Source organism: Mesoplodon bidens, assembly GCF_964165515.1.
Source record: "Mesoplodon bidens genome assembly, chromosome: 3".
In the NCBI taxonomy this organism is placed as follows: domain Eukaryota; kingdom Metazoa; phylum Chordata; class Mammalia; order Artiodactyla; family Ziphiidae; genus Mesoplodon; species Mesoplodon bidens.
In genome coordinates this window covers 101,551,575-101,575,676 of record NC_138178.1, presented here as the reverse complement: position 1 = coordinate 101,575,676, position 24,102 = coordinate 101,551,575, and the positions used below count along the sequence as shown (strand labels likewise).

The window sequence follows — 24,102 nt, the reverse complement described above, 5'->3', positions numbered from 1 at the left end:
ATTCAACCCGTTCAACGTGTGCTCAGATTCTGGCCTGGTGTCTGAAGTAACGGGCAAACCGCTTTGCTGGGTGTGGCTCCTAGAGTGTGTTATGTGTGTGTGTTTATTCACAGATGCCCGAAGACCCTGCTCTCTTCTATTTCCTCTAAAAGACATGGCCACCTCAACACCGGATGCAGGAGCCATCCGAGTAAGTAAGAGCAAGGCCATCCAGCCACAAAATGGTGCAGCATAGTTTGCTTGCTTGTTTTAAAGAATTTTATTACTTCAGTGAGGCAGGGAAACACATTGTCAGTTATATGCTGTACTGGTTGATTTTTGTTGCTGTTGCCTATCTTTCATAAGATGGTTTGTCATTTCCTGACCTAACTTAAAGTAGTGAGAAAATCTTCTTAGGTTTTCTATGTCACACCATCCCATTCTGGAAGTTCTAGAAGTAAATTATTGTAACCGCCTCTCCCATCCCCCTACCAAGTTTTCAGTTCTATTGGAAAGGGAGCAACAAAGAGGCAAAAGTTAGGTATTAAATGGGGTTTCAAGCAAATCATTTATAAAGGTATATCTTGTTTCTTGATCATGGAAACAATACACATTCATTATAAATGTTAATTGTGTATACAGAAAAGTATAAACAAGGAAAAAAATGTTACAATAAATTTTTTTGACTTTTTCACATATATTTAAATATTCGCCCAAACTGGGATATTGTAGATTTTGTAACTTGTTTTTTCTACTTATCACATTGCAAATATTTGATTGTATAATGGAATATTCATTAGAAACTAGATTTTTAATAGCTTCATAATATGCCATGAAAAGGCAATTTTTTTAAAATCCCCTTATGATGACTATGTGAGTTCATAAATTTTGTACATATATCTATGCTATGTAATATTTCTAATCTTCGTTTAGAACTCTTTTTCAGTGCTTACTGCTATTCTAGTAATAGGTTCCAAACTAAGTGGTGGATTTTAAAATAGTGAAACTACTACATTCTCCTTAATAAAAAAATGTAGGTACCCCCTTGTGGTTGTTTTGGTTGACTGACAAAATCATATTGTATTCCCTCCCACCCTTCCACAAACAGTAATGAGGCTCTACACTGTGCCAGATATTGTACTTGGGGCTGGGGATCAAAGACTGAGGATCCAGTTCCTGCTCCTAAGAAATCCATAGTCTTGTGGAAAATAAACATTCAAATAAAGAACTACAATTCAGTATAACTATTGGAATGAAGGTGTACATGACGAGATGCCTTTAGAGGTAGAACAAGGTGCAAGGTCAGCCTGGGTGTATGGAACAAGTTAAAACTTGAAGAAGGAAAGGTTCACTAGATAAATGAGAAAGAAAAGAGCATTCCAGATGGAAGGAACAGCTTATGCAAGAGGAGTGTATGAGTGTATGACATTTGCAGAATGGCTAGAGTTTGGTGAGGCTGGAACATGGGGCTTTATGGGGGCCTGATGAGGGATGATAGGGGAATAAAGGATGTAGAACTTGGACCACCGGCACTGCAACAGGGCAACAGCACCTAATATATTCAATGCATATTGGCAAATTAGCCTGGGATGGCCTCAGACTCTGTTTTTACTAATTTATACCTTGTTTCATCACTGAGAATGAACAACAACTTCCTCATCGTAGGACCTACAGTCAACACTATTTAAAACAAAACAAATCTAAGCAAACTTGATGAGTGTGTAGGTTTGATACCTCTCCAATGTCTCCATTTGACAAGACTGAGTCCTCTCAGCTCCTTTTATGGAGTTTAGATATCCCAGGGTCCCAGAATCTTTCCTTCCTTATCATATTCAAGTCTGTTTTTGGTATTAAAACTCAGCAAACTTTGCCATAATTGTCTCATTCTTAAGAGTTCTTAAGTAAAAACCAATCTTTCCTGTTTCAACTGTTTCTTTTTCAATTAGTTTAACTTCTGGAAAATATCACTGTAGTCATTTGCACAAATCCTGAGAGATTTCCATGAATTTGGGAAAACCAGGGAATTATCGAAATGCTGGGTTGGACAACTACCTTTAAAAGTATCGAGATCCTTACTGGATAAAAATACAAATGAGAAGGACCTTTAGCTTTCTGAGATCCACATCAACTAGGACAAAACTGACAGGGTTGAATTGTGACTCCAGGGCCCTCTCATCCCACCCTCTCACAATTCACTGTTGGTTTTTGTGCCAGTCTGAGCCTCAGCCAGTAAAGATAAAGAGCAACCTTCATGGGGGATGCTCTTCATACAGCAGTGCTTTGATGCCACCTGAGACTGAGTTCTGAGCTTTATTTAGCCTTCAATACGCCATAGCACCAAGTGCCTTACTGAGGAAGGATGGCTGGGAGTACCTCTCCTGTCCAGTCTGCTCTCTCCTTTGAAAACCACCACCAGGACGAGAAGTTATGTCCTTGTGGTGAAGGACACTGTCTTGTTGCTGTTGGAACACTTGCTAAGAGCATCCATAGGCAAATCAAAATCATAGTCTGAGCCTTTTTTTTTTTTTTTTTTTTTTTTTTTTTGCAGGACACGGGCCTCTCACTGTTGTGGCCTCTCCCGTTGCAGAGCACAGGCTCCAGACGTGCAGGCTCAGCGGCCATGGCTCACGGGTCTAGCCACTCTGCAGCATGTGGGATCTTCCTGTACCGGGACACGAACCCGCGTCCCCTGCATCGGCAGGCGGACTCCCAACCACTGTGCCACCAGGGGAGCCCCAAGCCTAGCATTTTTAAGATAAAGGGAAAAGCCATGTTATCATATGCCGTACATCTTCTAATGAACCCAAGGATGTAATACTGAGGGATTTCGTCTCTTCTGATGAGTAATGTACACAATTGGAAACACTGATGCTCAGCATTTCCATCACCCCACGCACCGCAGAGTTTGGCATTATAACGTAAACACAAATATTCAGGCAATTGGAAAGCGAGAAGATCCAAACACATAAAAATGCTGGTGTTCTACAGCTACTCCTTGACCCCTCTCCACACAGCGCTAGGGTTGGAAAAGTCCAAGTCACAGTAGGGTGTGTTTTGATAGATGAACTGATACCCTGGAGCTCATCTTAGTAGGGAGACATGTAAAGACCCTCTCATCCAAGTCTGACTGTAGAGCTAATTTGTCCTCATGAGTCAGAAGTTCTAAGAAATCAGGAAATACAATTTTATTCCATTCATTTACTTTCTGTATCGCTTATCTCTTGGGAAGGTGAATTCCTTTGCTTATTCCAATTTTGCAAGGGAAAAAGTTGCAAAAAGGGAAGGGTAGGTGTGATTTCCTCCTGTGAAATTGCTCCCTAACCAGTGACGTACTATATAGGCTGCACTGAGCCAAATTCACCCCCAACTGCAGTTCTGAAAGGCTATGTATGTAAAGGCTACATCAGGAGAGAGAAGATGATGACAAGCAAAGAGCCATTCCTCTGAAAGGAGAATCACAGTGGCTGGGCTGACTCAGGAGTCTGTAGGGAGGGCTGGGCAGGGCTGAGATGGCGGATATTTGTAGAGCTGTTGCTTGAAAGTGACTTCATAGGCTTTGGTGGCTAAAAAGACCGATTAAGGCTGCCCTCCCCCTACACAGAGAAAAAGCTCATTCATATTCCCAGGATGTCACTTCAAAACTTCCTTTCCCATTCAGCATGGAACCTGGGTTCTTTTCCCCCTCAGGATGGGGCTAATCTCATGATCTTGAGTGAGACATGTGGAACTCTGGACTTGGTCTTTATGATGATGGTTGACTTCCTAGACACTGAAGGAAGGGAAATCATATTTACTTTGCATCGAGTGTGTGTCAAAAAATCCACATCCCTCACTTCATTTAAATTTCCTAAGAGCCTTGTATCATCTTCATTTTATCTGAGTAAACCAAGTCTCTGAAACCAAGTCTTTTTGCCTGGTTAAAAAAACCAAATAAGTGAAGAGCTGGGATTCAAACCCAGGCATACCTCCAAAGCCATGCTGTTTCTTCTTGAATTTCTCTACTGACAAAGTGTTAAGGGCTCTGCCATTCTTTCCAACTTCGGCAACATCCTCTGTGCTTTAATAAGTAGTTAATGACCAGTTCAAGGCAGTGGCTTAATTTGTGCACATAGATAAGTTTAAAGGTAATGGACCATCCATGTTCCTGCAAATGGCATTATTTTGTTCTTTTTAATGGCTGAGTAATATTCCATTGTATATATGTACCACATCTTCTTTATCCATTCCTGTTGATGGACATTTAGGTTGCTTCCATGTCCTGGCTATTGTAAATAGTGCTGCAATGAACACTGGGGTGCATGTATCTGTTCGAATTATGGTTTTCTCTGAGTATATGCCCAGGAGTGGGATTGCTGGTCATATGGTAGTTCTATTTTTAGTTTTTTAAGGAACCTCCGTACTGTTCTCCATAGTGGCTGTTCTCCATAGCACTGTTCCCACCAACAGTGCAGGTGGGTTCCCTAATCTCCACACCCTCTCCAGCATTTATTGTTTGTAGATTTTTTCATGATAGCCATTCTGACCCATGTGAGGTAATACCTCATTGTAATTTTGACTTGCATTTCTCTAATAATTAGTGATATTGAACATTTTTTCATATGCTCTTTGGCCACCTGTATGCCTTCTTTGGAGAAATGTCTATTTAGATCTTCCACCCATTTTTTGATTGGGTTGTTTATTTGTTTGTTTGTTTTGATGTTGAGCTGCATGAACTTTTTGTATACTTTGGTGATTAACCCCTTGTCAGCCGCTTTGTTTGCAAATATTTTCTCCCATTCCTAGAGACTGTCATACTGAGTGAAGTAAGTCAGACAGAGAGAGACAAATATCATATGATATCACTTACATGTGGAATCTAAAAAAAAGGGTACAAATGAACTTATTTACAAAACAGAAGTAGAGTCACAGATGTAGAAAACAAATTTATGGTTACCAGGGGATAAGGGGGGGCAGGAATAAATTGGGAGATTGGGATTGACATATACACACTACTATACATAAAATAGATAACTAATAAGGACCTTCTGTATAGCACAGGGAACTCTACTCAATACTCTGTAATGGTCTATATGGGAAAAGAATCTTAAAAAAAAAGAGTGGATATATGTATATGTATAATTGATTCACTTTGATGTACACCTGAAACTAACACAACACTGTACATCAACTCTACTCCAATAAAAAAATAAATAAAGGTAATGGACCTGGGCATTTACATCTCAAGGAAAAGAAGAAAAATTGTCAGACCAGTTTCCACTCTCTCTCCCTAGCCACCCTCCTTTCCCTCCTGTTGTAAGTTAGAGCGTCACTTCACTCCATTTCTACATCAGACAATTACCCTTTCATCAGATAGTCCAGAATTCACTGCTGTCCTGGTAGAAGCCATTAACAGAAACCTTATTTCTTCTGCTGGAGCACACGATGACATATTCATCTGTAGTGCCTTCTGCAAGATATATGTTCCCTGTGAGCTGGTTGGAGAATTCAGAATGATGCCCAAACCCAAGGAAGCTTTGTGTTTTAGTGAGCATGAAAGGTGCCAATTTTGTAGATGCTGGTTTCTGTACATCTCACCAGATGCTGAAGGCTGAGGGGTGAAGTCCCCCAAATGCACCTATATGGAGTTACACTACTATGTGAATAATGTTCAGAGAGCCACAGTCAGCTTTTGAAAAACTGAATCCCAAGCCCCCTTTCCCTGTATTTCCAATCAGATGAGCCCTTGCTAGTAATGACCGTGTGGGCTCAGCACACCTGGCTTCCTGGTCTTGAGCAGACAAGGGGAAAGAAGGGAACACTGTACACTCCTGGGCACCGTACACTCCTGGAACAATACACAACTGGATGGATGTCCATGTCCTGAAATGCATTGACAACAGCCCTTTCTGGATGCACAACGAGTGGGTTGTCTGCCTCCTGACTCACTGATGTATTTATTCTGCAGACTTTACAAAGGGATATGCCAAGTGCCCCATGGAGGGGCATGGAGGGCTGCGAAATCTAGAAAAGATGGAGTAAACGTTTTCATTTGAGAATGGTTAGTTTCTCTTTGAAACTAGGGGCCATTTTGCTTCATCCAAGGGTCTTGGTGATTTTGTATTTCCTTAACCAATCCAGAGTTCTCGTTAGGTGCAGCCTGGGATCCAGAGAATACGCTTGGCTCATGATGAGGACAGGGCAGGAGCTGAGTGGCAACCAGCAGGCAGGAGGTAATGATTTTCTCACCTCAATCCCACTCGTTCCCCCACAGATTCAATTTTATCAAACTCAGGAGCTGTAGATGTGTGTGAGCATAAGGACTCCTTCTTTTCAAATCACTTCCCCAGAGACAACTTCCTGAGAGCCTTATGTCATCTGATGATAATCTAAGCTAAAGGCTACTATGACCGTATCACCACGGAAACAGTGGCTCTACGACGGGGCTCTGAGACCCAAGAGGAGAAGATCCATCCCCACCCCCCATGAAAATGGAACCAGGGAAGGTTAAGCTGGGAGGATATGAGAACGAGAATGCCACTTCACTCTAACCCATCATCCTGCCCTTTTGTACCCACTTCTGTCTGTACCACACTGTCCCCTGGGACACACAAAAACAGACACAGATAATTTCTTCCCATAAATGATCCCAGATAAAGAAGTACATAAATAAATACGTTTACACCATTCCTAAAAGTTAAAAAATGTTTATACTGAATATAAAACAGCACAAAATTAAAAAAAAACATACTGATCAATTGAAAGTAAAGAGCAACTGTAAGAAACATGTCACCAGGACCTGAGCTACTGGTTTTAGCTGGAAGCTAAGGGAAGAAGGAAAGCATGATGGATAATGTAGTTCTCAGATAAAAAAGAAAATACATAGTTTTGTCCTGTGGAGACAAACTTTTCCCTGGTACTGGATTTAGGGAGAAATGTGTGTCCTGGTTCCTTATGTAAAAGGCACGCAGCACAACGCTTACCTAAGGAATTTCTATAAGGGACACAATGTCTCCAGTTGCAGTTTTACAAAAGATACAGATAAGACACACTGTGGACAACAGATGGGAAGAGTAGAGCTTCTGCCGTGGGTGAAAGCCTGAGGGTTAGTTTTACATTTTCACCCAGGCAGAAGCCAACCCATTCGTCCACAGGCACAGGCCATGGACATGCTTTGGGGAAAGCATCAATGTCTATATAAAAAAAAGGAAGCTTTGAATTCCTTTAAGAGATTAGCATCTAGTGTGTGTTAGGCACAGACCCAGACACCTTACAAAGTGTACCATGAAGCAATATATTGCATCGACAAAATGAAGGACTTGTAGTCAGATGTGGATCCGTCCCAGTGTGATTGGGAGTAAGTTAATTAAACATCTTTGTATTCAGTTTCCATGTCTGTAACATGAGATCAATATTATCCACCTTAGGGAGTCACTGTAAGAATAAGATGAGAGAAAAAACATACAAAAGATATGTAGCCTACTGCCCAGTAAGTAAATGCTCAGTCTTTTTCTCCTTCCCTGTTTACCCATATAATCTTGACAAGTCTATGCAATTAGGATTGTACAGAAGCAGACACTGAGCTTGAGAAAAGTTAAATAATCTGTACTAGACCATGCAGCTGAAGTGCCAGACTCATGGTTTAAATGCAGGAGAGTCTCATTTCAGATGTGACACCCTTCCTGCTTAACCATCTAATTAGTTGAGACTTGAGTCTATATCATTTCAACAAGAAGTGACCATCTCAGTTTGAACAATTTGAGCATCAATCATCCTCAGGAAGAGATAAGGGGCCAAAGCTTTGGCAAGGTGCTCACCTGACCAAAGGTGAAGTCCATCAAAGCCATAGGAGTACAGGTCATCGCCAACGCCGTTGCCCCCCCATCCTTCTCCGCCTCCAGGGTATGGGGCATAGCCTGAGGAAGAGGCCCAGCCCACCCGCAGGTGTGTGGGCTCTGCTGTGAGGAAGGGGTCCACCTGGTCGATGATTAGCTCGAAGTACCACTTCTTGTACTGTGCTGAGCCCTCAGCGACTCCCAGGAAGATGTTTGGCCGAATACTGAAATTAAACATGGGACAGGTGGCATCTACAGACTCTTAAGAAGTAAAAAAGCAAAATGAACCAGACCATAGGAGGCATCGGCCCAATTAAACCAAAGGCAAGAGCAATTTTGTGATTTTTGTCTTGTTCTAAAGTAGAAAAAGCTTCGAGCCTCTAACACTGGATCAAGTTCTTAGTGGGAGGTATCAGGACAACATTAATTCCCTTATAAAATATAAAGGATATCTCTTCAAATATTCTATTCAAGGCAACCAACATTTACTGAGTGCCATCCACAGGTAAAGATGATGAAAACATCATACAGAGTTGTATGATTACAAACCCTTGTATCCTTCTCTAAGTGAAAGAACTGACCTACTCAAGTTCCATCTTCTGGTAAATTGGTTTAAGCACCCGCAAACCATTTTCATAGCATCAGCTTTTCCCCCTAGGCCTTATTAATAACAATGGCATCTTGAAAGTATTAAGAAGTCATTATTAGAAATAATCCATACAGAGAAAGAAAATACTGCATGGTATCACTTACCTGTGGAATCTAAAAAAATAAAAAAATAAAAAATGTCCAACTCCTAGAAAGAGCAGAAAAGTGGTTTCCAGAGAGCAGGGGTAGGATTGAGGGGATAGGGAGAGATTGGTAAAAGGGCACAAACGTTCACTTATAAAATGAATAAAGTCTGAGGATTTAACATGGTGACTATAGTTGATAACACTGTACTGTGTAGTTGAAATTCACTAAGAGAGTAGAACTCACATGTTCTCATTTAAAAAAAAAAAGGTAAATGTGTGAAGTGCTGGATGTGTTAATTAACTCGATGGGGAGAATCCTTTCACAATGTATATGTGTATCAAACCATCACATCGTATATTTTAAATATCTTGCACTTCTGTTTGTTAATTATACCTCAATAAAGGTAAAAAAAATTCAAGCTTGATGACAAAAAAGGTGGAAGAGGGGTGTGGAGACATCACTATTACGCAACTTTGTTAAGGGATAGAGGTTTTAATGTATCCAGCAAAAATGGTTAAAAAGCTTGGCACAAACCACTTGGAGTTGTCCTGGTTGGAATACTACTCTCAGAGGTCCACTGGCCTGGGCTGGGGCTATGTCAGTTTTGGGTTCACAAGAGAAAAACCAGACTGGTACCCAGAAGAAAGTCTGTGTGATGCCTGCAGACCAGAGCCTGCTCTACACTTCTGAGGGGAGGTTCTTTTCTCACATTGCAGGGTAGAGAGCGGGCCTAGGTGGAAAGTTGCTGAAGTTGCTCCCTAGTCCAGGCCCAGTGAGTTCATGACTCCCACGTGGCCGCATGTATGGACCAGTAGGCCAGGGTTCTGCATGGGCCTGTGAGCTTCATCCTGGCCTTCATAGATGGCCCTGGGGTAAATGGTCATGTGCCAAAGGACACAAGAAATCATGGTCTCAACATGGGACATCATCTCTATTAAAAGATTTTTAGAAAAACAAGTTGGTACAGCAAAATAAAAATAAATATGTTAGGAAGAAGGTATAAGAGATGCATTAATGTTTAATATAAAACATGGTAGACCCCTCTCTCAAGGCCAAATTCTTTAGCCCTCAGATGGTATATTTACTCTACCTTTGGAAGTTTGAGAAACTCAGCTGAAGGGAGTGGAGTACAAGGCCCTAAAAAAGTACACATTTGTCTGGTCTCATCTTACGCGGCTGCATCAGCACAGAAATGATGGGCAGGTGGCTTTGGAGTTGAGATCAGCCCTCTTCCTTTCCTTTCCGGGGGCCAGATGGGCATTTGGAATGACAGTGGTGGCCTTACCTTGTCACATCGTTAATGAGCCGCGTCTGCAGGAGCAGGTTTCTCCGGGGCAGCAAGTTGTCACAGATCAGATTCTGGTTGGCTCTCACTGCGACCCCATTGCAGAGACAGAGGGAACACAGTACATCCAGAACCTGCAGCAGGACACACGCCGCCAGACCTTAGGACCACTGGGAGGGCACAGCAGGCAGGACCTGATGGCCACAGCACATGAAGGAAGCAGGTCTCGTGAAGGTGGGGGCCAGGTGACAGGTGCGAGGACCTGTTTAGAGTCAAGAAAGCTGCACCTGTCTCACCAGGCATGAGTGAGTGATGCCCGGGAGCCTGCTGCCCCTCGGGAAAATGAGGCTGGGCTTCTCTCTAACTGCTCTGCCCTAATCTTGTGCCCCATCCCTCCAAACTAGGGATGTCACCTGTGGTCACTGTTCTATTAAAGTGGGTAAGAGTCCAAGCTCTGAAGACAGCCTGTCTAGGTTAATATCCCAGCCAGGGCCAGGACTAGGGAGAGGTGAGTCATCTAGGGCACAAAACCCAGGCACAACTTCCTCTCAGGGTAGGTGCTAGAAGGCCCTCCGTGGGCCTCAAGCTGACACTCGTGCTCCCGCCTGGCCCCGGGGGCCCTCTGCAGAAGATCAGTAGGCATTCATACAGTGCTTCCTGAAACACACTGCGATTCCCATTTGGCTACGGTCCCTTGCTCGTAGCAGGCTTGGGACTCACGTGGGTGGGGTAGAGAGGAGAGCAGGGCAGATTCCGAGTCTTGGGTCTCTTGCTGTGATACTATCAAAGTCCACTAAGATACCCTTATATTCCTAGAAATCTCGATTCAAAAACATTTCACCTACCGTTTCTCCCCCTCAGGGTGAGAGCAAACCACAAGAGCAAGCAAACCAGGCGGCCCCTGAATCTACCAGACCCATAGTGAGCTGTTCCTAATCCACATCGTTCTCCAGCCACGTGGGAAGTGGGAACAGCCTCTGGCCGCTTCTGCCACGTGCTGGCCTGTCTGCCCTGCCTCCTCGTGCCGCTTCCTCATTCATACAGATTTTCTGTTTCTATTGTGGCAGAGCAAACTGCTGGGCCAGGCACGCTCCTCGCTCTCTCCCTTACAGGGAGGGCTGTGCAAACAGCAGTGGCTAAATAATGGCCAGGACTGTGGCAGGCTGGGCTGACAGGGAGGGGGCAGCCGCAGTTCAGTCTCACAAAGGGACCACCGAAGACTCAAGGCTTGGTGGGGTTGGATGGCTTCAGGTTGTTGATGGCATTTGTATCCATAATTCTCACAAACTAATTTTCTACCTGACTCCCTGCGTGTCAATTTCATTCCAGATAAATACAAAGCACAATTACGGGACAAGCAGAAAAGAACCCCAAAGGCAGTTTTACGGAGGACTCTCACCATTACCACTCCGTGAAGCATATTGACTGTGGCACTGGAAATCCAGAGGATAATTTCCCACTCTAAGAAAAGAGCCATAGATGGCCAGGAAATGAAATACTTATCATCCAGCCTATCGCACATTTTCATCTGTTTTGCCTTGGAGTGACAGCTGTAGGAGCCTTGCTGTCACAGTCGGAAGAAAAGCAGAGCTTAATCCACATACAATAGGAACATTGAGAAGAAAAAAGGCTCGGTGAAAAGCACACAGACTAAGGGAGTAGTATGTCGCCTACAAATAAATGATGCCATAAAGATTGTGCTGACATCGTTCAGGCTTTGTTCTAGAAGGCACTTCTTTGGGTAAAATGGGAAATAGAGGCAAACTCCCTTTTCTGAAAAAGTTTAAATGGGTTCTTTTAAAAGTGAAGGGTGCCAGCAATTCCACTCCTGGGCATATACCTGCAGAAAACCATAATTCAAAAAGATACATGCACCCCAATGTTCACTGCAGTGTTGTTTACAATAGCCAGGACATGGAAGCAACCTAAATGTCCATCGACAGAGGAATGGATAAGAAGATGTGATACATATATACAATGGAATATTACTCAGCCATAAAAAGAATGAAATAATGTCATTTGCAGCAACATGGATGGACATAGAGATGACATACTAAGTAAAGTAAGTCAGACAGAGAAAGACAAATAGCGTATGATATCACTCATATGTGAAAACTAATTTTTAAAAAATGATATAAATGAACTTATTTACAAAACAGAAACAGACTCACAGATTTCAAACACAAATTTATGGTTACCAAAGGGGAAACGTGGAGAAGGGGATAAATTAGGAGCTTGGGATTAACACCCACACTCTACTATGTAAAAAATAGATAACCAACAAGGACCTACTGCACAGCACAGGGAACTCCACCCAATATTCTGTAATAACCTATATGGGAAAAGAATCTGAAAAAGCATGAATATGTGTATATGTGTAACTGAATCACTTTCTGTACACCTGAAACTAACACAACGTTGTTAATCAACTATACTACAATAAAATTTTTTAAAAAGTGAAGGGAGTATAGATGGGCCAGTCCACATGGGGGGCTAGGGGTCATCTGTACTTTCTGACAGAGAGGGAGCATCCCAGTGACCTCTGGGATGAGTGGCTGGCTGTGGCAGGTACTGCCCAGTGGTCACCAGACTCTGCCTTCTTCTTGTCCTGAGCACAGAGAGGCTACATTTCCCAGCCTCCCTTGCAGTTCTGTGGGGTCATGTGACTGAGTTCTGGCCCAGTGGAAAGTGGTGGATGTGATGTACACTGGTTTCAGGCCTAGCCCCTATACTCCCTCTCTCTTTCCAGCTGGATGTGGAGATCCAAGGAAGGATTACAAATTCCAAGGGTCTCCTTATTCCAACTGGGATCCAGCAGTGCTGGCATCACCTAGGAGCTTGCCAGAAGTACAGATGCTCAGACCTACCCCTGGACTTACCAGATCAGAGCCTTCATTTTAACACGATTCCCAAGAGATTCATAAGCACATGACAGTGTGTGAAGTCCTGTCCTGGGGGACAGTGGAGCCGCTACACAGAAAGAGCCTGTGTTTCTGAACAACCACACAGCATGGAGCCCTCCCACTGGCCGGCCTCACAATGACTTCGCTGTGAGAATTTGAGGTTGTCTGTCTTAGGAACTAGGCTTCTCTAATCTGCACACTAGCCCAACTTGAGAATTTCCCTGGCCCACTTTGTGGAGTTCATTTGCTGCTTAGTTGTAATCATTTTCATCGATGACACCACATTTCATCTAAGATCCTCTCTTGTGCTTTTAATCTCCATTACTCACTACCCCAGACACAGGCTCCTGTGGGAATTCTGCTTTAAAGGTAAGAAATAGGTATTGTACATCCATGGACATATCATTTGGCTGTTGCAGTTTTGTCCTCAGACTTATCTATAAAAACAATTTTTAAAAATGCAAAATGTACTTAATTCTGTGAATTTTTTGTCAAGTTGTATATTTGAGAAATGAGTGCTTTGCTGCCCGAGGAACAGATTCTGTTCTCGCTGTGGATGCGTGAACTGGGTGGTTGGGAACGTGTCTACATTGGCTGCCTGGGAACTCCGAGGTGATTTTATGGAGCTACTGTAGCAGGTCTGTGGGAGTTAATGGTTTGCTTCCCTGTGCTCTCTTCTGCACCACCCCCTCCTGCCCCAAATCCCCACCCCAGGTTAACTTTTCAGTTCTGATTTATACTTTCTCAGGACCAATGATATTACTATTTTACCATGCATGTTTCTCATAGGTGGCTCCAAATCCTTTTGAAACAAAGAAGATAATAAAAAATATTAATCTGTGATAACACTGAGCAGGTTTGGAGTAAGGTAGGTTGGGGGGGACAGGTGAAAAGGGCATATTTTACTTTTATTATTACATGCTTACTCCATGGAAAAATTAGGGGGTAACTGTTATAATTTTCAGTAATTGTTCTTTTTACCCAATAACACTGGTGTTACCAACATAGTAAGTGTGTTTCTTACTACTAATAGCCATCTGTTGGATGAGATGAGACTTGTACGTATATGTGAGCTACCATCCAATCAATCAAAATGAGACAGGAGTAGATTCTGTCTCTACACGTCCATTCCTCTAATTCATTCATTACACCTTCAACAAACATGTATTAAATGCCTGTCGTATATAACATATGAGCTGGGCACTATGGGGTTTACAAGGTCCCTGCTGTAAAGGAACTTGTCTCTGAGAGAAGTATACATGTAATATAAGGAAAGGCAGAGTGAAAACACCATGTAACAGTGTGCACAGCTGTACAAGGATTGAGGAGAGGAGATCACGTCCAACTGGGATTCAGAAAAAGCTTCATGGAGGGGGTGGCACCTGAACTAAGTTTTGAAGATACAGTTTTGTTGGTTTCTGGAAAAGCTGAAAGAAGCCATCGCAAAGCTGGTTATTTACTAAGTGTGTTCTGTGGTGTGATTGTAAAGCAGCCCTGGGAGCAATGAAACGAGGGCAGCTGTCCTGTCTAAGGGCTCCTCTTGACATGTGCCCATAGCTCATGGCTCAGGCCACAGGTTACTTGGGTGCTTATCAATTACCCTCATTACACTTTGAAGACAGGAAGGAACATGTTGGAACGTAGCGAAGCTGGGCTGAAGCAGGAGCCTCATGCCTGCTTTTGATTTACCACATTTGGAAAAGCAATTACAGACCCCATATATTTCTTTTTGTTCTTTGCCAGGCAATTTCACAGATGCTAAGGACGACAGCATTTTTTTTTTGTTGTTTCCTAAGGATGATACATATCATCCAAGAAGTGCTACGGAGGCTTGTTCTCCTGGACTGTCTGAGACATGTCTCCGATGTGCAGTGCCCCCAACTGACGGCGAGCAGAGAGGGCCAGTGACCAAGCTGGGTTCTCTCCACTCCACATGAGCCCAGCGGCCATCCCTCACATCCAATCATGCCATCTGCTCTTGAAATGCACCCCCTCAGCCTTGGAGTACCTGCCTGCTCGCTAACAAGTCATCACAGCAACCTCCATATATGGGGCAGATGTCGAAGGGTCAGGATAAGACATATTTTAATAGACTTTCCCGAGATCATTGTGTCTTAGAGATATAATGCCATAAAAATGGAGATGTTAGAACTTTAAGAGACCTCAGAAAAACTTGATATAGCATTCCACCTTCATAAGTGAGCTGGCGATGGCTCCATTTTACAGCTGAAATGACTGGGGTGCAAGGTCACACATCTGTTTTGTATCAGAGGGAGAGCCCCACAGCTTGCGCCCTCTGGCTTGTTCATGCAGATCCATTTACTTCAGCTGGTTTGATTCATGGCAAGTCTGATTTCATTTAAGAACATGCCATGTTGCCAAGACTTTCTACATTATTCTAAATCTGGTTTCTGTACAGCTTCTTTATGAAGCTTGGTATTAGCTGCGTCACTACTAAAGCTCTTAGACCTGAGGGTGGGCGCGAATCCTGCAGTTGGCCTTGTATGGAGCTGAGCAGCCCCATACACAGCCAGCTGTGGGTTAAGGGGTAATGATGAGCCAGGCTTGGGAAGCTGGTAGAAACTGAGGGGACCACCCAAGATCCAGCGTGACTGGCTCGGAGTGTGCTCCTAGGGAGGAAGGGTCTTTCAGGACCTCAGTTTCCAAAGGTAGTATTATTATTATTATTTTAAATCAAAGCCAAGAAAGAGCGCAGTCAACATCCTCTCAGTAACACAGAACACTTATTAAGCGGCAGAAAGGGAAAAGCCAGGTAAAGTCAATCACTGTTTGGGGTTCTTTCTATACCCACCTTGTGATTTCGCCCGTGCTTATCCAACAGGGAGATGATTGACTTGATGTGGCCTTCTGCTATCAGGTTTAAGGCTTCTGGGCTTTCAATCAGGATGCAGTGCAAAACTTCCAAGATACCTACATGAATACCACAAAAACCATTTGGACATTAAATAACCTGCAGAACTGACTATAATTAGAAACCTGAGGGTGAAAGGACCATTCTGAGTGAACAGAGTATCATTTCTTTGAATCTATTAAATACTTCCAGCCAGAAGAAAAATGCAGCCACCTCGGATGGCTCACTTCAGGGGCCTCTGAGGCCAACCAGTCTGTAATTCAGAAGTGAGTTTATTCATCACTAACCCCATCTCCCTCTTCCTGGACAAAGACAGGATCCTTCTGTGTCAAAATATAGAGAAGCAGCTTTAAAATAGAATTCTTAATTTGATCAAACCAAGCAATACTTAATTTAAAAACAGATAGAAAATGGGATACTTAGTTTACTATAAATTCTAAAGGTCATTCAAGTAATTTAGAAAATAGTCTGAGTGTTCCTTGAATAAGAATTTTTCTAGGAATCATCCCAGAATTTTATTTTAGATGCACTGGTATGTCAGTAAACTATAAGCTCACAAATAAAGACTATTTGGCTTTGTCCCCTTTCCTGGGCACATTGGATGGTTTTCTGTATTAAGTGAAGGTTGAAGAAAAACTAAGAGGTGTCCTTGCAGCCTAGCACCTACAGGGTTAACACCGGGGTGGAAATGCATGGGAAGTAGTTGGCCAATATCTTTATTGGTTCTACTGAGAAGATTCCTCTTGATTCTGTTTCTTTCAAGGTTTTCATAAATTACCCTAAAATGTAGTCTGGCCCATGGGTGGAGGCACTAAAGAAAACAGAGGCTTTGGAAGAAGACATATGTAGGTGGATGGTCCTGGAGGAGCCTTGCCTTGGCCTGTCCAAGCTCCTGCCATCTCTAGACGATGAAAAGAGCATTAAAAACCTTTTAGCTTCTCAGATGGGGGCCCACACCTTTCATGTTCTCTCATCTCTGAGGAAGCAAACTGCAGAGCCTCAGGGCATGGTCACTTACCAACGATGACCACTCTTCTTGGCTCAAATTCTCTGGAAGTCACCAAGAAGGGCTCTAGATAGGATGTTAAGGGTGATTCAGGGGGTATGAGGATTATCATTTCCTCTAAGTTCTTGGTCATCCTTCAGACTTGCTTCTAACCAGAGTCGAGAGCACTACGTCCAGACCCAGAGAATAACAGTCCAAGTAGCAGTTAGAAGGGGACCAGCACCCTGGGGTGCGGAGAGGGCAAGTCAATAACCCAGAGGGTGGAGATGAAGGCACAAAGTGAAAAATGAAGCAGAAAAGGAAAGATATTTGAAGCATGGGTTAACGTTGTTCAATAAAGTTATAAGAGTGCCAGGAGAATTTAGGACTCTATATTTCTTTTCGTTGAAGTAATTATTGAGGATTGCTTGCAATCCAGTGGAAAAAAGAACTGTTCAGATTCAACTTTGTTTTCTTTTTTTTTAACAGAAATTTAAAAACCCCACCTTCTCCAGTTATGTTTCCTGTCAAATCTTACCTGAGGAAGATTCTAGTCTGTCCAATTTGCTGATTAGCCAATCAAGGTTATTGGAGAATTGAGCGCAATTGTTTCTGTTTCCACGAATGAGAGCAGCTGTGAACAAGAACACATTTGATCATGCAGGTTAAAGGGCACAGTGATGGGCCTGAGAACTTGGGGTGCTGTTCAATACTCCACCTGCTTAGCAACTAAAAAGAATAGAGTAACACTCTTCCCCTCCCAAGCCCTTTGATACAAGCCTGTTTCTACATTTTGGAGAGTAAAAAATCTACCATTCACTCAAATATTTCCAGAGATTCTACTGTGTACCAGGCATCTGTCTACTTGCTGGGAATAAAGCAGTGGGAATGCGACAACAGATTCCCTGCCTTCGTGAAACAGGAGAGAGAGACAATATACACACAAATTAATAAAATTACTCCAGATAGTGATAAGCAAGAAAATAATATCTGCTTGGTTACTGGCTTAAGAATTCAATTTCCTCTAATGTTTTCTTAAATCTAGCTAGAGACTTGCTATTCTTCAGTGCTAAAGGAAGGCATCCAAATGAACACAACTGAAAAGGCTGGTTAAACTAATAGGCAAGTAATAACAAAACATGAAACTCTAAAATATCTAAAACACATCAGTACATGACAGTGGTTCCCAAAGTGTATCCCTGGAGAGGAATGTCAGTATCACCTGAGAACTTGTTAAAAACACAATTTCTCTGGCCTTATCCCAGATCTACTGAACCAGAAACTCTGGGGATGGGGCCCAACATCTGTGTTTTAACCAGCCCTCCAGCTGATTCTGATGCTTGTTCATTATCTGAGGACCACTGGTAGGTGATGCTGTAAAGGGAGAGAGAGAATATGCTGTCATTAGATTTCCACCTGTCTAGACCAAGTAACCTTCCCTCCATAGGCCTGTACTGTAGATGCAACTCTGGAATAAGTCCATGTAAGTTGATTGGCCCCCAAGTAGCCTGTTCTTCATGCTGTTGGCTTTCAAAGACTGCGGGTTTGACAGATGTTTGTAAGGTATTTGGATAAGGAAATGTCTTCCTCAGGACCTCTGCTTTGTACCTCCACGGTCACTGGAGGGCAGAAATCAGTCTGAGCTCCTACCCCAATTTTCGGGTTGGCACCAGCAAGGGATTAACCTTGAGGCTCTGGGGTCAGGCTGTCTGGGCTCAAAACAGTTCCATCACTTACAACATGTGTGACCTTGGATAAGTTATGAGCATTTCTGAGCATCTGTTTCTTCATCAATAAATTGGTAATAGTACCTACATCCCACAGTGTTGCTCTGTGGATCAAAAAGAGATATTCTACTGCCTGGCACACAGAACTCAACAAATGTTAGCTATTATTGTAATAATTACTACTGAGTTCGAGCCACATCACTACAAAATGGGAGAGTTGGAAGAGACTTTATGAGGTCACTAAATAAAGTGGCAATCTAATCAGCCTGACCCTTGACATGGAGAATGAGTCTAACCTGACTTCTCTGGCCTCCCCTCTGGCCTGCTCAGCTTTCCAAGGACTTCCTCTCAATGGGACATTTACATCACAGCAAAGTACTAAAATGCTGCCATGTTACCATGGCTGAGCCATTACTGGTGGCCACCTTCTTGCAGAGGCTGATGCTGTCTTCCTCCTGCAGCCTGGGCCCATGTGATGGCATCAGTTACAGCAGGCACCGGAAGGTCACCATACACTCATAGTTGTGAAAAGAAAGGCTGGATGCTGGAACATCCCTACTCATTGCCTTTTTCTTTCCACCAAAATGAAATAAGGAACAGGCCAAAGCAGCAGGAATCATGACTGCTCAACAGGTGGACAGTGAAAGGGTACACAGTTGAAGAGGGTAAACATCCTCAAACTGCAGGTGTCAAAGGTCTAGAACTGGAGGGTACCTGAAACGTATTTTTGTCTTGCTCCCTCATTTTAAAGATGAAGAATTGAGGTTCGGGGAGTGTGACTGTTAAGGGTTTCACAGGTAGTTTTGGCAAAACTGATCACTATTTGCTTCTACTTGCTGACATCTTGCTGTCAGTTTGGAAAGTACAATAAGCTACCAGTTAACAGAATGAATGGCTGGCTTAGAATCAAATGATTTAACAAAAGCTTCCAAAGAATGAGGCTGGATGACAGTCTTAGCTTGTACCATGGAAATACCTACAGACCACCCTTGGCCACCTTCCCAGGGAGAGGGCTCTGGGTATGTACTTACCCAGCAATTTGTAGAGGAGGTTCAGAATTTCTTTCCAGGCCATCCCACTCTCCTCCCTGGCAATCCCTGTGAAGTGTGCTATGCTATTGTAGATATTTAAGCGATCAATGCAGTTTAACACAAGGGCCAACATTCCCTGTGAAGGTGAGTTGGGCAAAAAGTAAAAAGATTTGATTAAGATCATGGGATCCCTTTTGTTCTTTCCTCTCCAATATCATTCACCTTTTAAAGCTGATAATGCTAATATGCAAAAAGACCTTTATGGTGCCAGTTTGGATGTTGCTTTTTCCTCCCCAAAACAAAACATGCATTTTTATGCCTCAGAGACCTAAAGAGCATCCATTTGGGGAGTATCAGCAGTCTCCTCTGACGGCTTTGCTCCCCACGTGTTTAACTCAATCCAAGGACAGCCTGAGGAAGGGGGAGCATGAATGAGTCTCACAGACGCCTGCCCTGTGTCAGGCGTGAAATGATTCTGACTCACCCAGAAAGAGCCCTGGATATAGGACCTATTTTTCTCTTAGATGTACAAGACATCTCCCCATCCCCTTGAAAAGAGGTGGAATTTAGAGACAATAAGACTAAAAGAGGATTTTAAATGCTTTTCAGCTAATTTACAATACTATGCCACCCTGTAAAGATATCGGTGCCCAACAGCAGGAGGGAGGTGTTAAGTGTAGTTTCAGCAGATCTATATGTTCCCCCAGCCAAAGTCTGCTCACATCAGAAAGCTGGGTAGGTACGGGGTCTACTTCCCACGCCATCAACTTTGGAAACGCCCAAGGGACGAGCCCTGTCCCCAGGAATGGGGGGCTGTAGGAATATGACCAGGACCTTCAAATTAGTGCCAAATCATCACATCCAAATTCAGAAAAGGTATGACTTGTCTAAGGACACACACTGTCAGGGATGGAGCCAGAACTAGGGCCAGGGTCCCTAGAGCCCCAAGTTAGTATTTCCCCTATATCCGGGCCCCATCCCAAGTGACTTAGATGCGTTCGACTTGAGACATAGCAGCATCTGTATCTCTCAAACCAGCTCCTCAGGCATTTCTGATTTGGTGGAACCTCACCATCTGTATTTTTCCAACAAGTTTCCAGGGTAATTGTGACATCTTCCAAAATGTGGTGATCACAGCCAATGCCATACTCTCATAGCTGAGATTTACGGAAGATGAATTTTGGATACACAGGTGACACTGAGGCTTTAAATTCATCTGGTTTGAACATACCAACGTACAAGCACGACAATGTTTGCTGCTAATGTGATCAGGGGTGCCTACAGGGAAGGGCGGCTTCCAGTGAATCCTTTTCTTTCCAGCTTCCTCTCTCTTGTTCTCTGTCTCTTTCTCAAACACGTGCATGCATGGAGACAAAATGACTACATTGTAGTCATTGGGGGTACTTTAGCTCTGGACACAAAGAGAAACTCAATTTGTAACGTTTGGACTTACCTCTTCCTTGAAAAGATTCTGTCTGTTTTTGAGTGAGCGGAGCTTGTTTTGCTTGTTCTCATGCTGCATCTCCTCCTCCGGGGGCTGGAAGTAGGCAATCAAGTCGTGTAAGGTCTGCAGGACCTCTTCTATCGGCAGGGTGACGGGGGCTGCTGTGCGGCTGTTTCCACTAAAACCACAAAGATGGACACGGCTAGGCAGTGGGTCCCCAACAGGGCTCTGACAAGTGTCCACTAGGTCCTGGCTCCTCCCTGCCCCATGCTGGGCACACGGACTGCTGCCTGGGCTAGTCGCTGTACAGATGACCACAAAGTGTAGTTTGCCGACAAACAGAGCAAAGGGAGAGAATTTCTGATTCAATTTTAAAGCCATTTCATAAATCAAGGGAAATGATCCTTGGCTGTCTGCCATCATTTTTCCTTTGTAAGTGGAAACACGTTTATAAATAATAAACTTATTAACCCATAGCTCTTTTAGACTATCACACGTTCTTGGAATAGCTTAAGCATTGGCTGGAAGGGGTTTCATCAGTAGGTCTCTTCCCCCATCTACATCTTTGTCTTCTGTCTCTCTCCATGCATCTTTGTGATACCTCTGCATGTGTTTTTCTCTTCATGTTTGTGTGTGTGCAGGCACCCCATGTGTTCTGTGTGTGTGCTTCCCCACCCTATTTGTTGATGTCTCCCTTGCTCTCTGTATGTCTTTCTCTCCTTCCTCTGTGTGCCTGCCTCTGTTTATCTGCCTCTCCCCTAGTGTCCCATCTCTCAACATCCTTCCTCTCTGTCTCAACATCCCCATCATCTCCCTCACTTTCTCTGTTGTGTTCATCCCATCCTGTATGTGTGTCCACCTGACTCCCTCTGTCATAATTTTCCAAACAAATCTTATAAATAAATCCTTTCAACACAAGAGAGATCACAAACCTCCACAGATGACAAAATGACCCTTCATTTTCCCATCTCCTTGAGAGGGGGACACCAGTGAGCCTTTCAGAGGCCAAGGCTAAGAAGAGGAAGGGGGAAATGGACCCAGCCCCCGTGGAACTGCATCTGTGGCCCCAGCAGAATGGGAACTGATTCCATGTGTAAATAACATCAGGGTTTTTCCTTGGTGGTCGATTTCTAATGAGCTGTCCTTTCATTTACAGCAGATTTGCTTATATATCAGTCTGGACACATGCTAAGAAAAGACTGTGATCTAGGCCTAAAGCAAAGGCTTACGAACAGGCCCTGAAAACACTCAGGTTATGAGGTAATGATAATTCCATTTTTTTATAAAAATGCCAAGTGCACATGATGAGAGAAGAGTGAATTACAGGCAGGAGGTATTTCTCTGCAGTGTGTCCTCTAGTCCATGGCAGGTGCTCAGGAAGTGGTTATTAATGACTCTCTGGGACATTATTGGACACAGAGACAGTGAGGAAGATAATCCCATGTGGATATGAGGTGAAGGTTTGGGAACAAAAACCCAATCAGAAATGACTCCCCAATTCTAGATTCAGTGAAGAATGAATTCATTTTCCTCAATATGTCTGGTCTAGTTGCAGAGTTTGTTTTTCTCTCACCCTCTCTTTTTTTTTTCTTTTGAAATATTTTGCATTTACTAGAGATACTCATGCCAGTTAAGAGAAAAGTGTGTTTGTTTCTTCATGTGATAAGAAATGAGAATGAAAGAAGAGGTTTGTAGGCATTTCTGTAGCTTGATGGGGTAGCACATTGTTACACAGAGGGTTGGAAAGCCCAGGGACTCAGGCATAAAAAAGAATGAGCTTCTGCCATTTACACCAATGTGGATGGACCTTGAGAATATTATGCTGAGTGAAACAAGTCAGAGAGAGAAAGACAAATATTGTATGATATCACTTATATATGGAATCTAAAAGATAATACAAATGAATGTATATGCAAAACAGACTCACAGATACAGAAAACAAATTTGTGGTTAACCAAGGGGAGAGGTAAGTGGGCAGGAACAAGATAGGGGTATGGGATTAACAGATAAACTATTATGTATAAAATACCTAAGCAAGAAGGATATATTGTATAGCACAGGGAAATATAGCCATTATCTTGTGATAACTTATAATGAAGTGTAATCTGCAAAAATACTGAATCACTATGCTATACACCTGAAACTAATATGATATTGTAAACCAACTATACTTCAATTTCAAAGAAAAGAAACACTTGGGGAAAACTGAAAAAAAAAGAAAAAAGAGAAAAGGGAGACATTTTATAAGAGTCAATTTTGGGGGAAGATATACCTATTATAAACATAAAGCACCCAACAACAGAGACCAAAATATGTGAAGCAAAAATTGACAGAACTGAGGGAGAAATAGACAATTCAGCAATAATAGACTTCAATTACATTTTCAAGCAGGTAATGTAATAAGCTATATAAATAAAGGATGAAACCACATCATTATCTCAACAGACAAAAATAATTGGACAAAATCTAACATTCATTCAAGATAAAAAGCTCTTAGCAAACTAGGAATAGAAGAGAACTTCCTCAACCTGATAAAGGGCATCTACAAAAACCCTGTAGTTAACATCATACTTAATGGTCAAAGACCAAATGTTTTCCCACTAGTTCAGGAACAAGACAAGGATGTCTGTTCTCTCTGCTTTATTCCACATTGCAGTGGATATTCTATCCAGGCAATCATGCAAAATAAAATAAAATAGAAATAGAAATAAAGGGCATTCTTATTGGAAAGGAAAAAAAACCTTTTCATTCCCAGATGACATGATCCTGTATGTAGAAAATTCTACAGAATCCACACCAAAAATTACCCCCGGTAGAATAAAAAATTTCATCTAAGTCATAGGATACATGATTGATCTCTATACCAGTATTTATAGACACCAGCAGTGGACAATCTGAAATGAAATTAAGAAAACATTTCCATTTGTAGTTGCGTCAAAAATAAATACTTAGGAATAAATTTTACAAAAGAAGTGAAAGATTTATACACTGAAAACTGTAATATCTTGTTGAAAGGAATCCAAGAAGAATAAATAAATGGACAGACATTCTATGTTTATGGAGTGAAAGATTCATTATTAAGATAAAAATTTCCTGAAACTGATCTATAGATCCAATGCAATATCTATCAAAATCCTAGCAGACTTTCTTACAGAAATTGAAAATTCACCCTAAAATTTATATGGGAATGCAAAGGACCTAGAAGAGACAAAATAATTTTGAGAAAATTGTAGGAGGACTCACTCTACCTGATTTTAATACTTACTATAAAGCTACATTAAGGAAGACAGTGTTGTATTATCATATACATGTTTTAGCATGTGACATGAG

General features: G+C 42.5%; 1 protein-coding gene across 3 annotated transcripts in view; it reads right to left on the bottom strand.

The window, feature by feature from the left end:
- The window catches only part of RYR3 (ryanodine receptor 3), a gene marked incomplete at its 5' end in the record, with an annotated part of 572,808 nt that overhangs the window by 236,205 nt on the left and 312,501 nt on the right, over positions 1-24,102 (bottom strand). For all 3 annotated transcript variants that reach the window (XM_081227519.1, XM_081227518.1, XM_081227520.1), the window contains 6 exons: positions 7,773-8,014; positions 9,811-9,944; positions 15,526-15,644; positions 17,109-17,204; positions 19,329-19,464; positions 20,782-20,950. In XM_081227519.1, the coding sequence (XP_081083645.1) occupies positions 7,773-8,014; positions 9,811-9,944; positions 15,526-15,644; positions 17,109-17,204; positions 19,329-19,464; positions 20,782-20,950 (896 nt within the window). The remainder of the gene's footprint in view (positions 1-7,772; positions 8,015-9,810; positions 9,945-15,525; positions 15,645-17,108; positions 17,205-19,328; positions 19,465-20,781; positions 20,951-24,102) is intronic.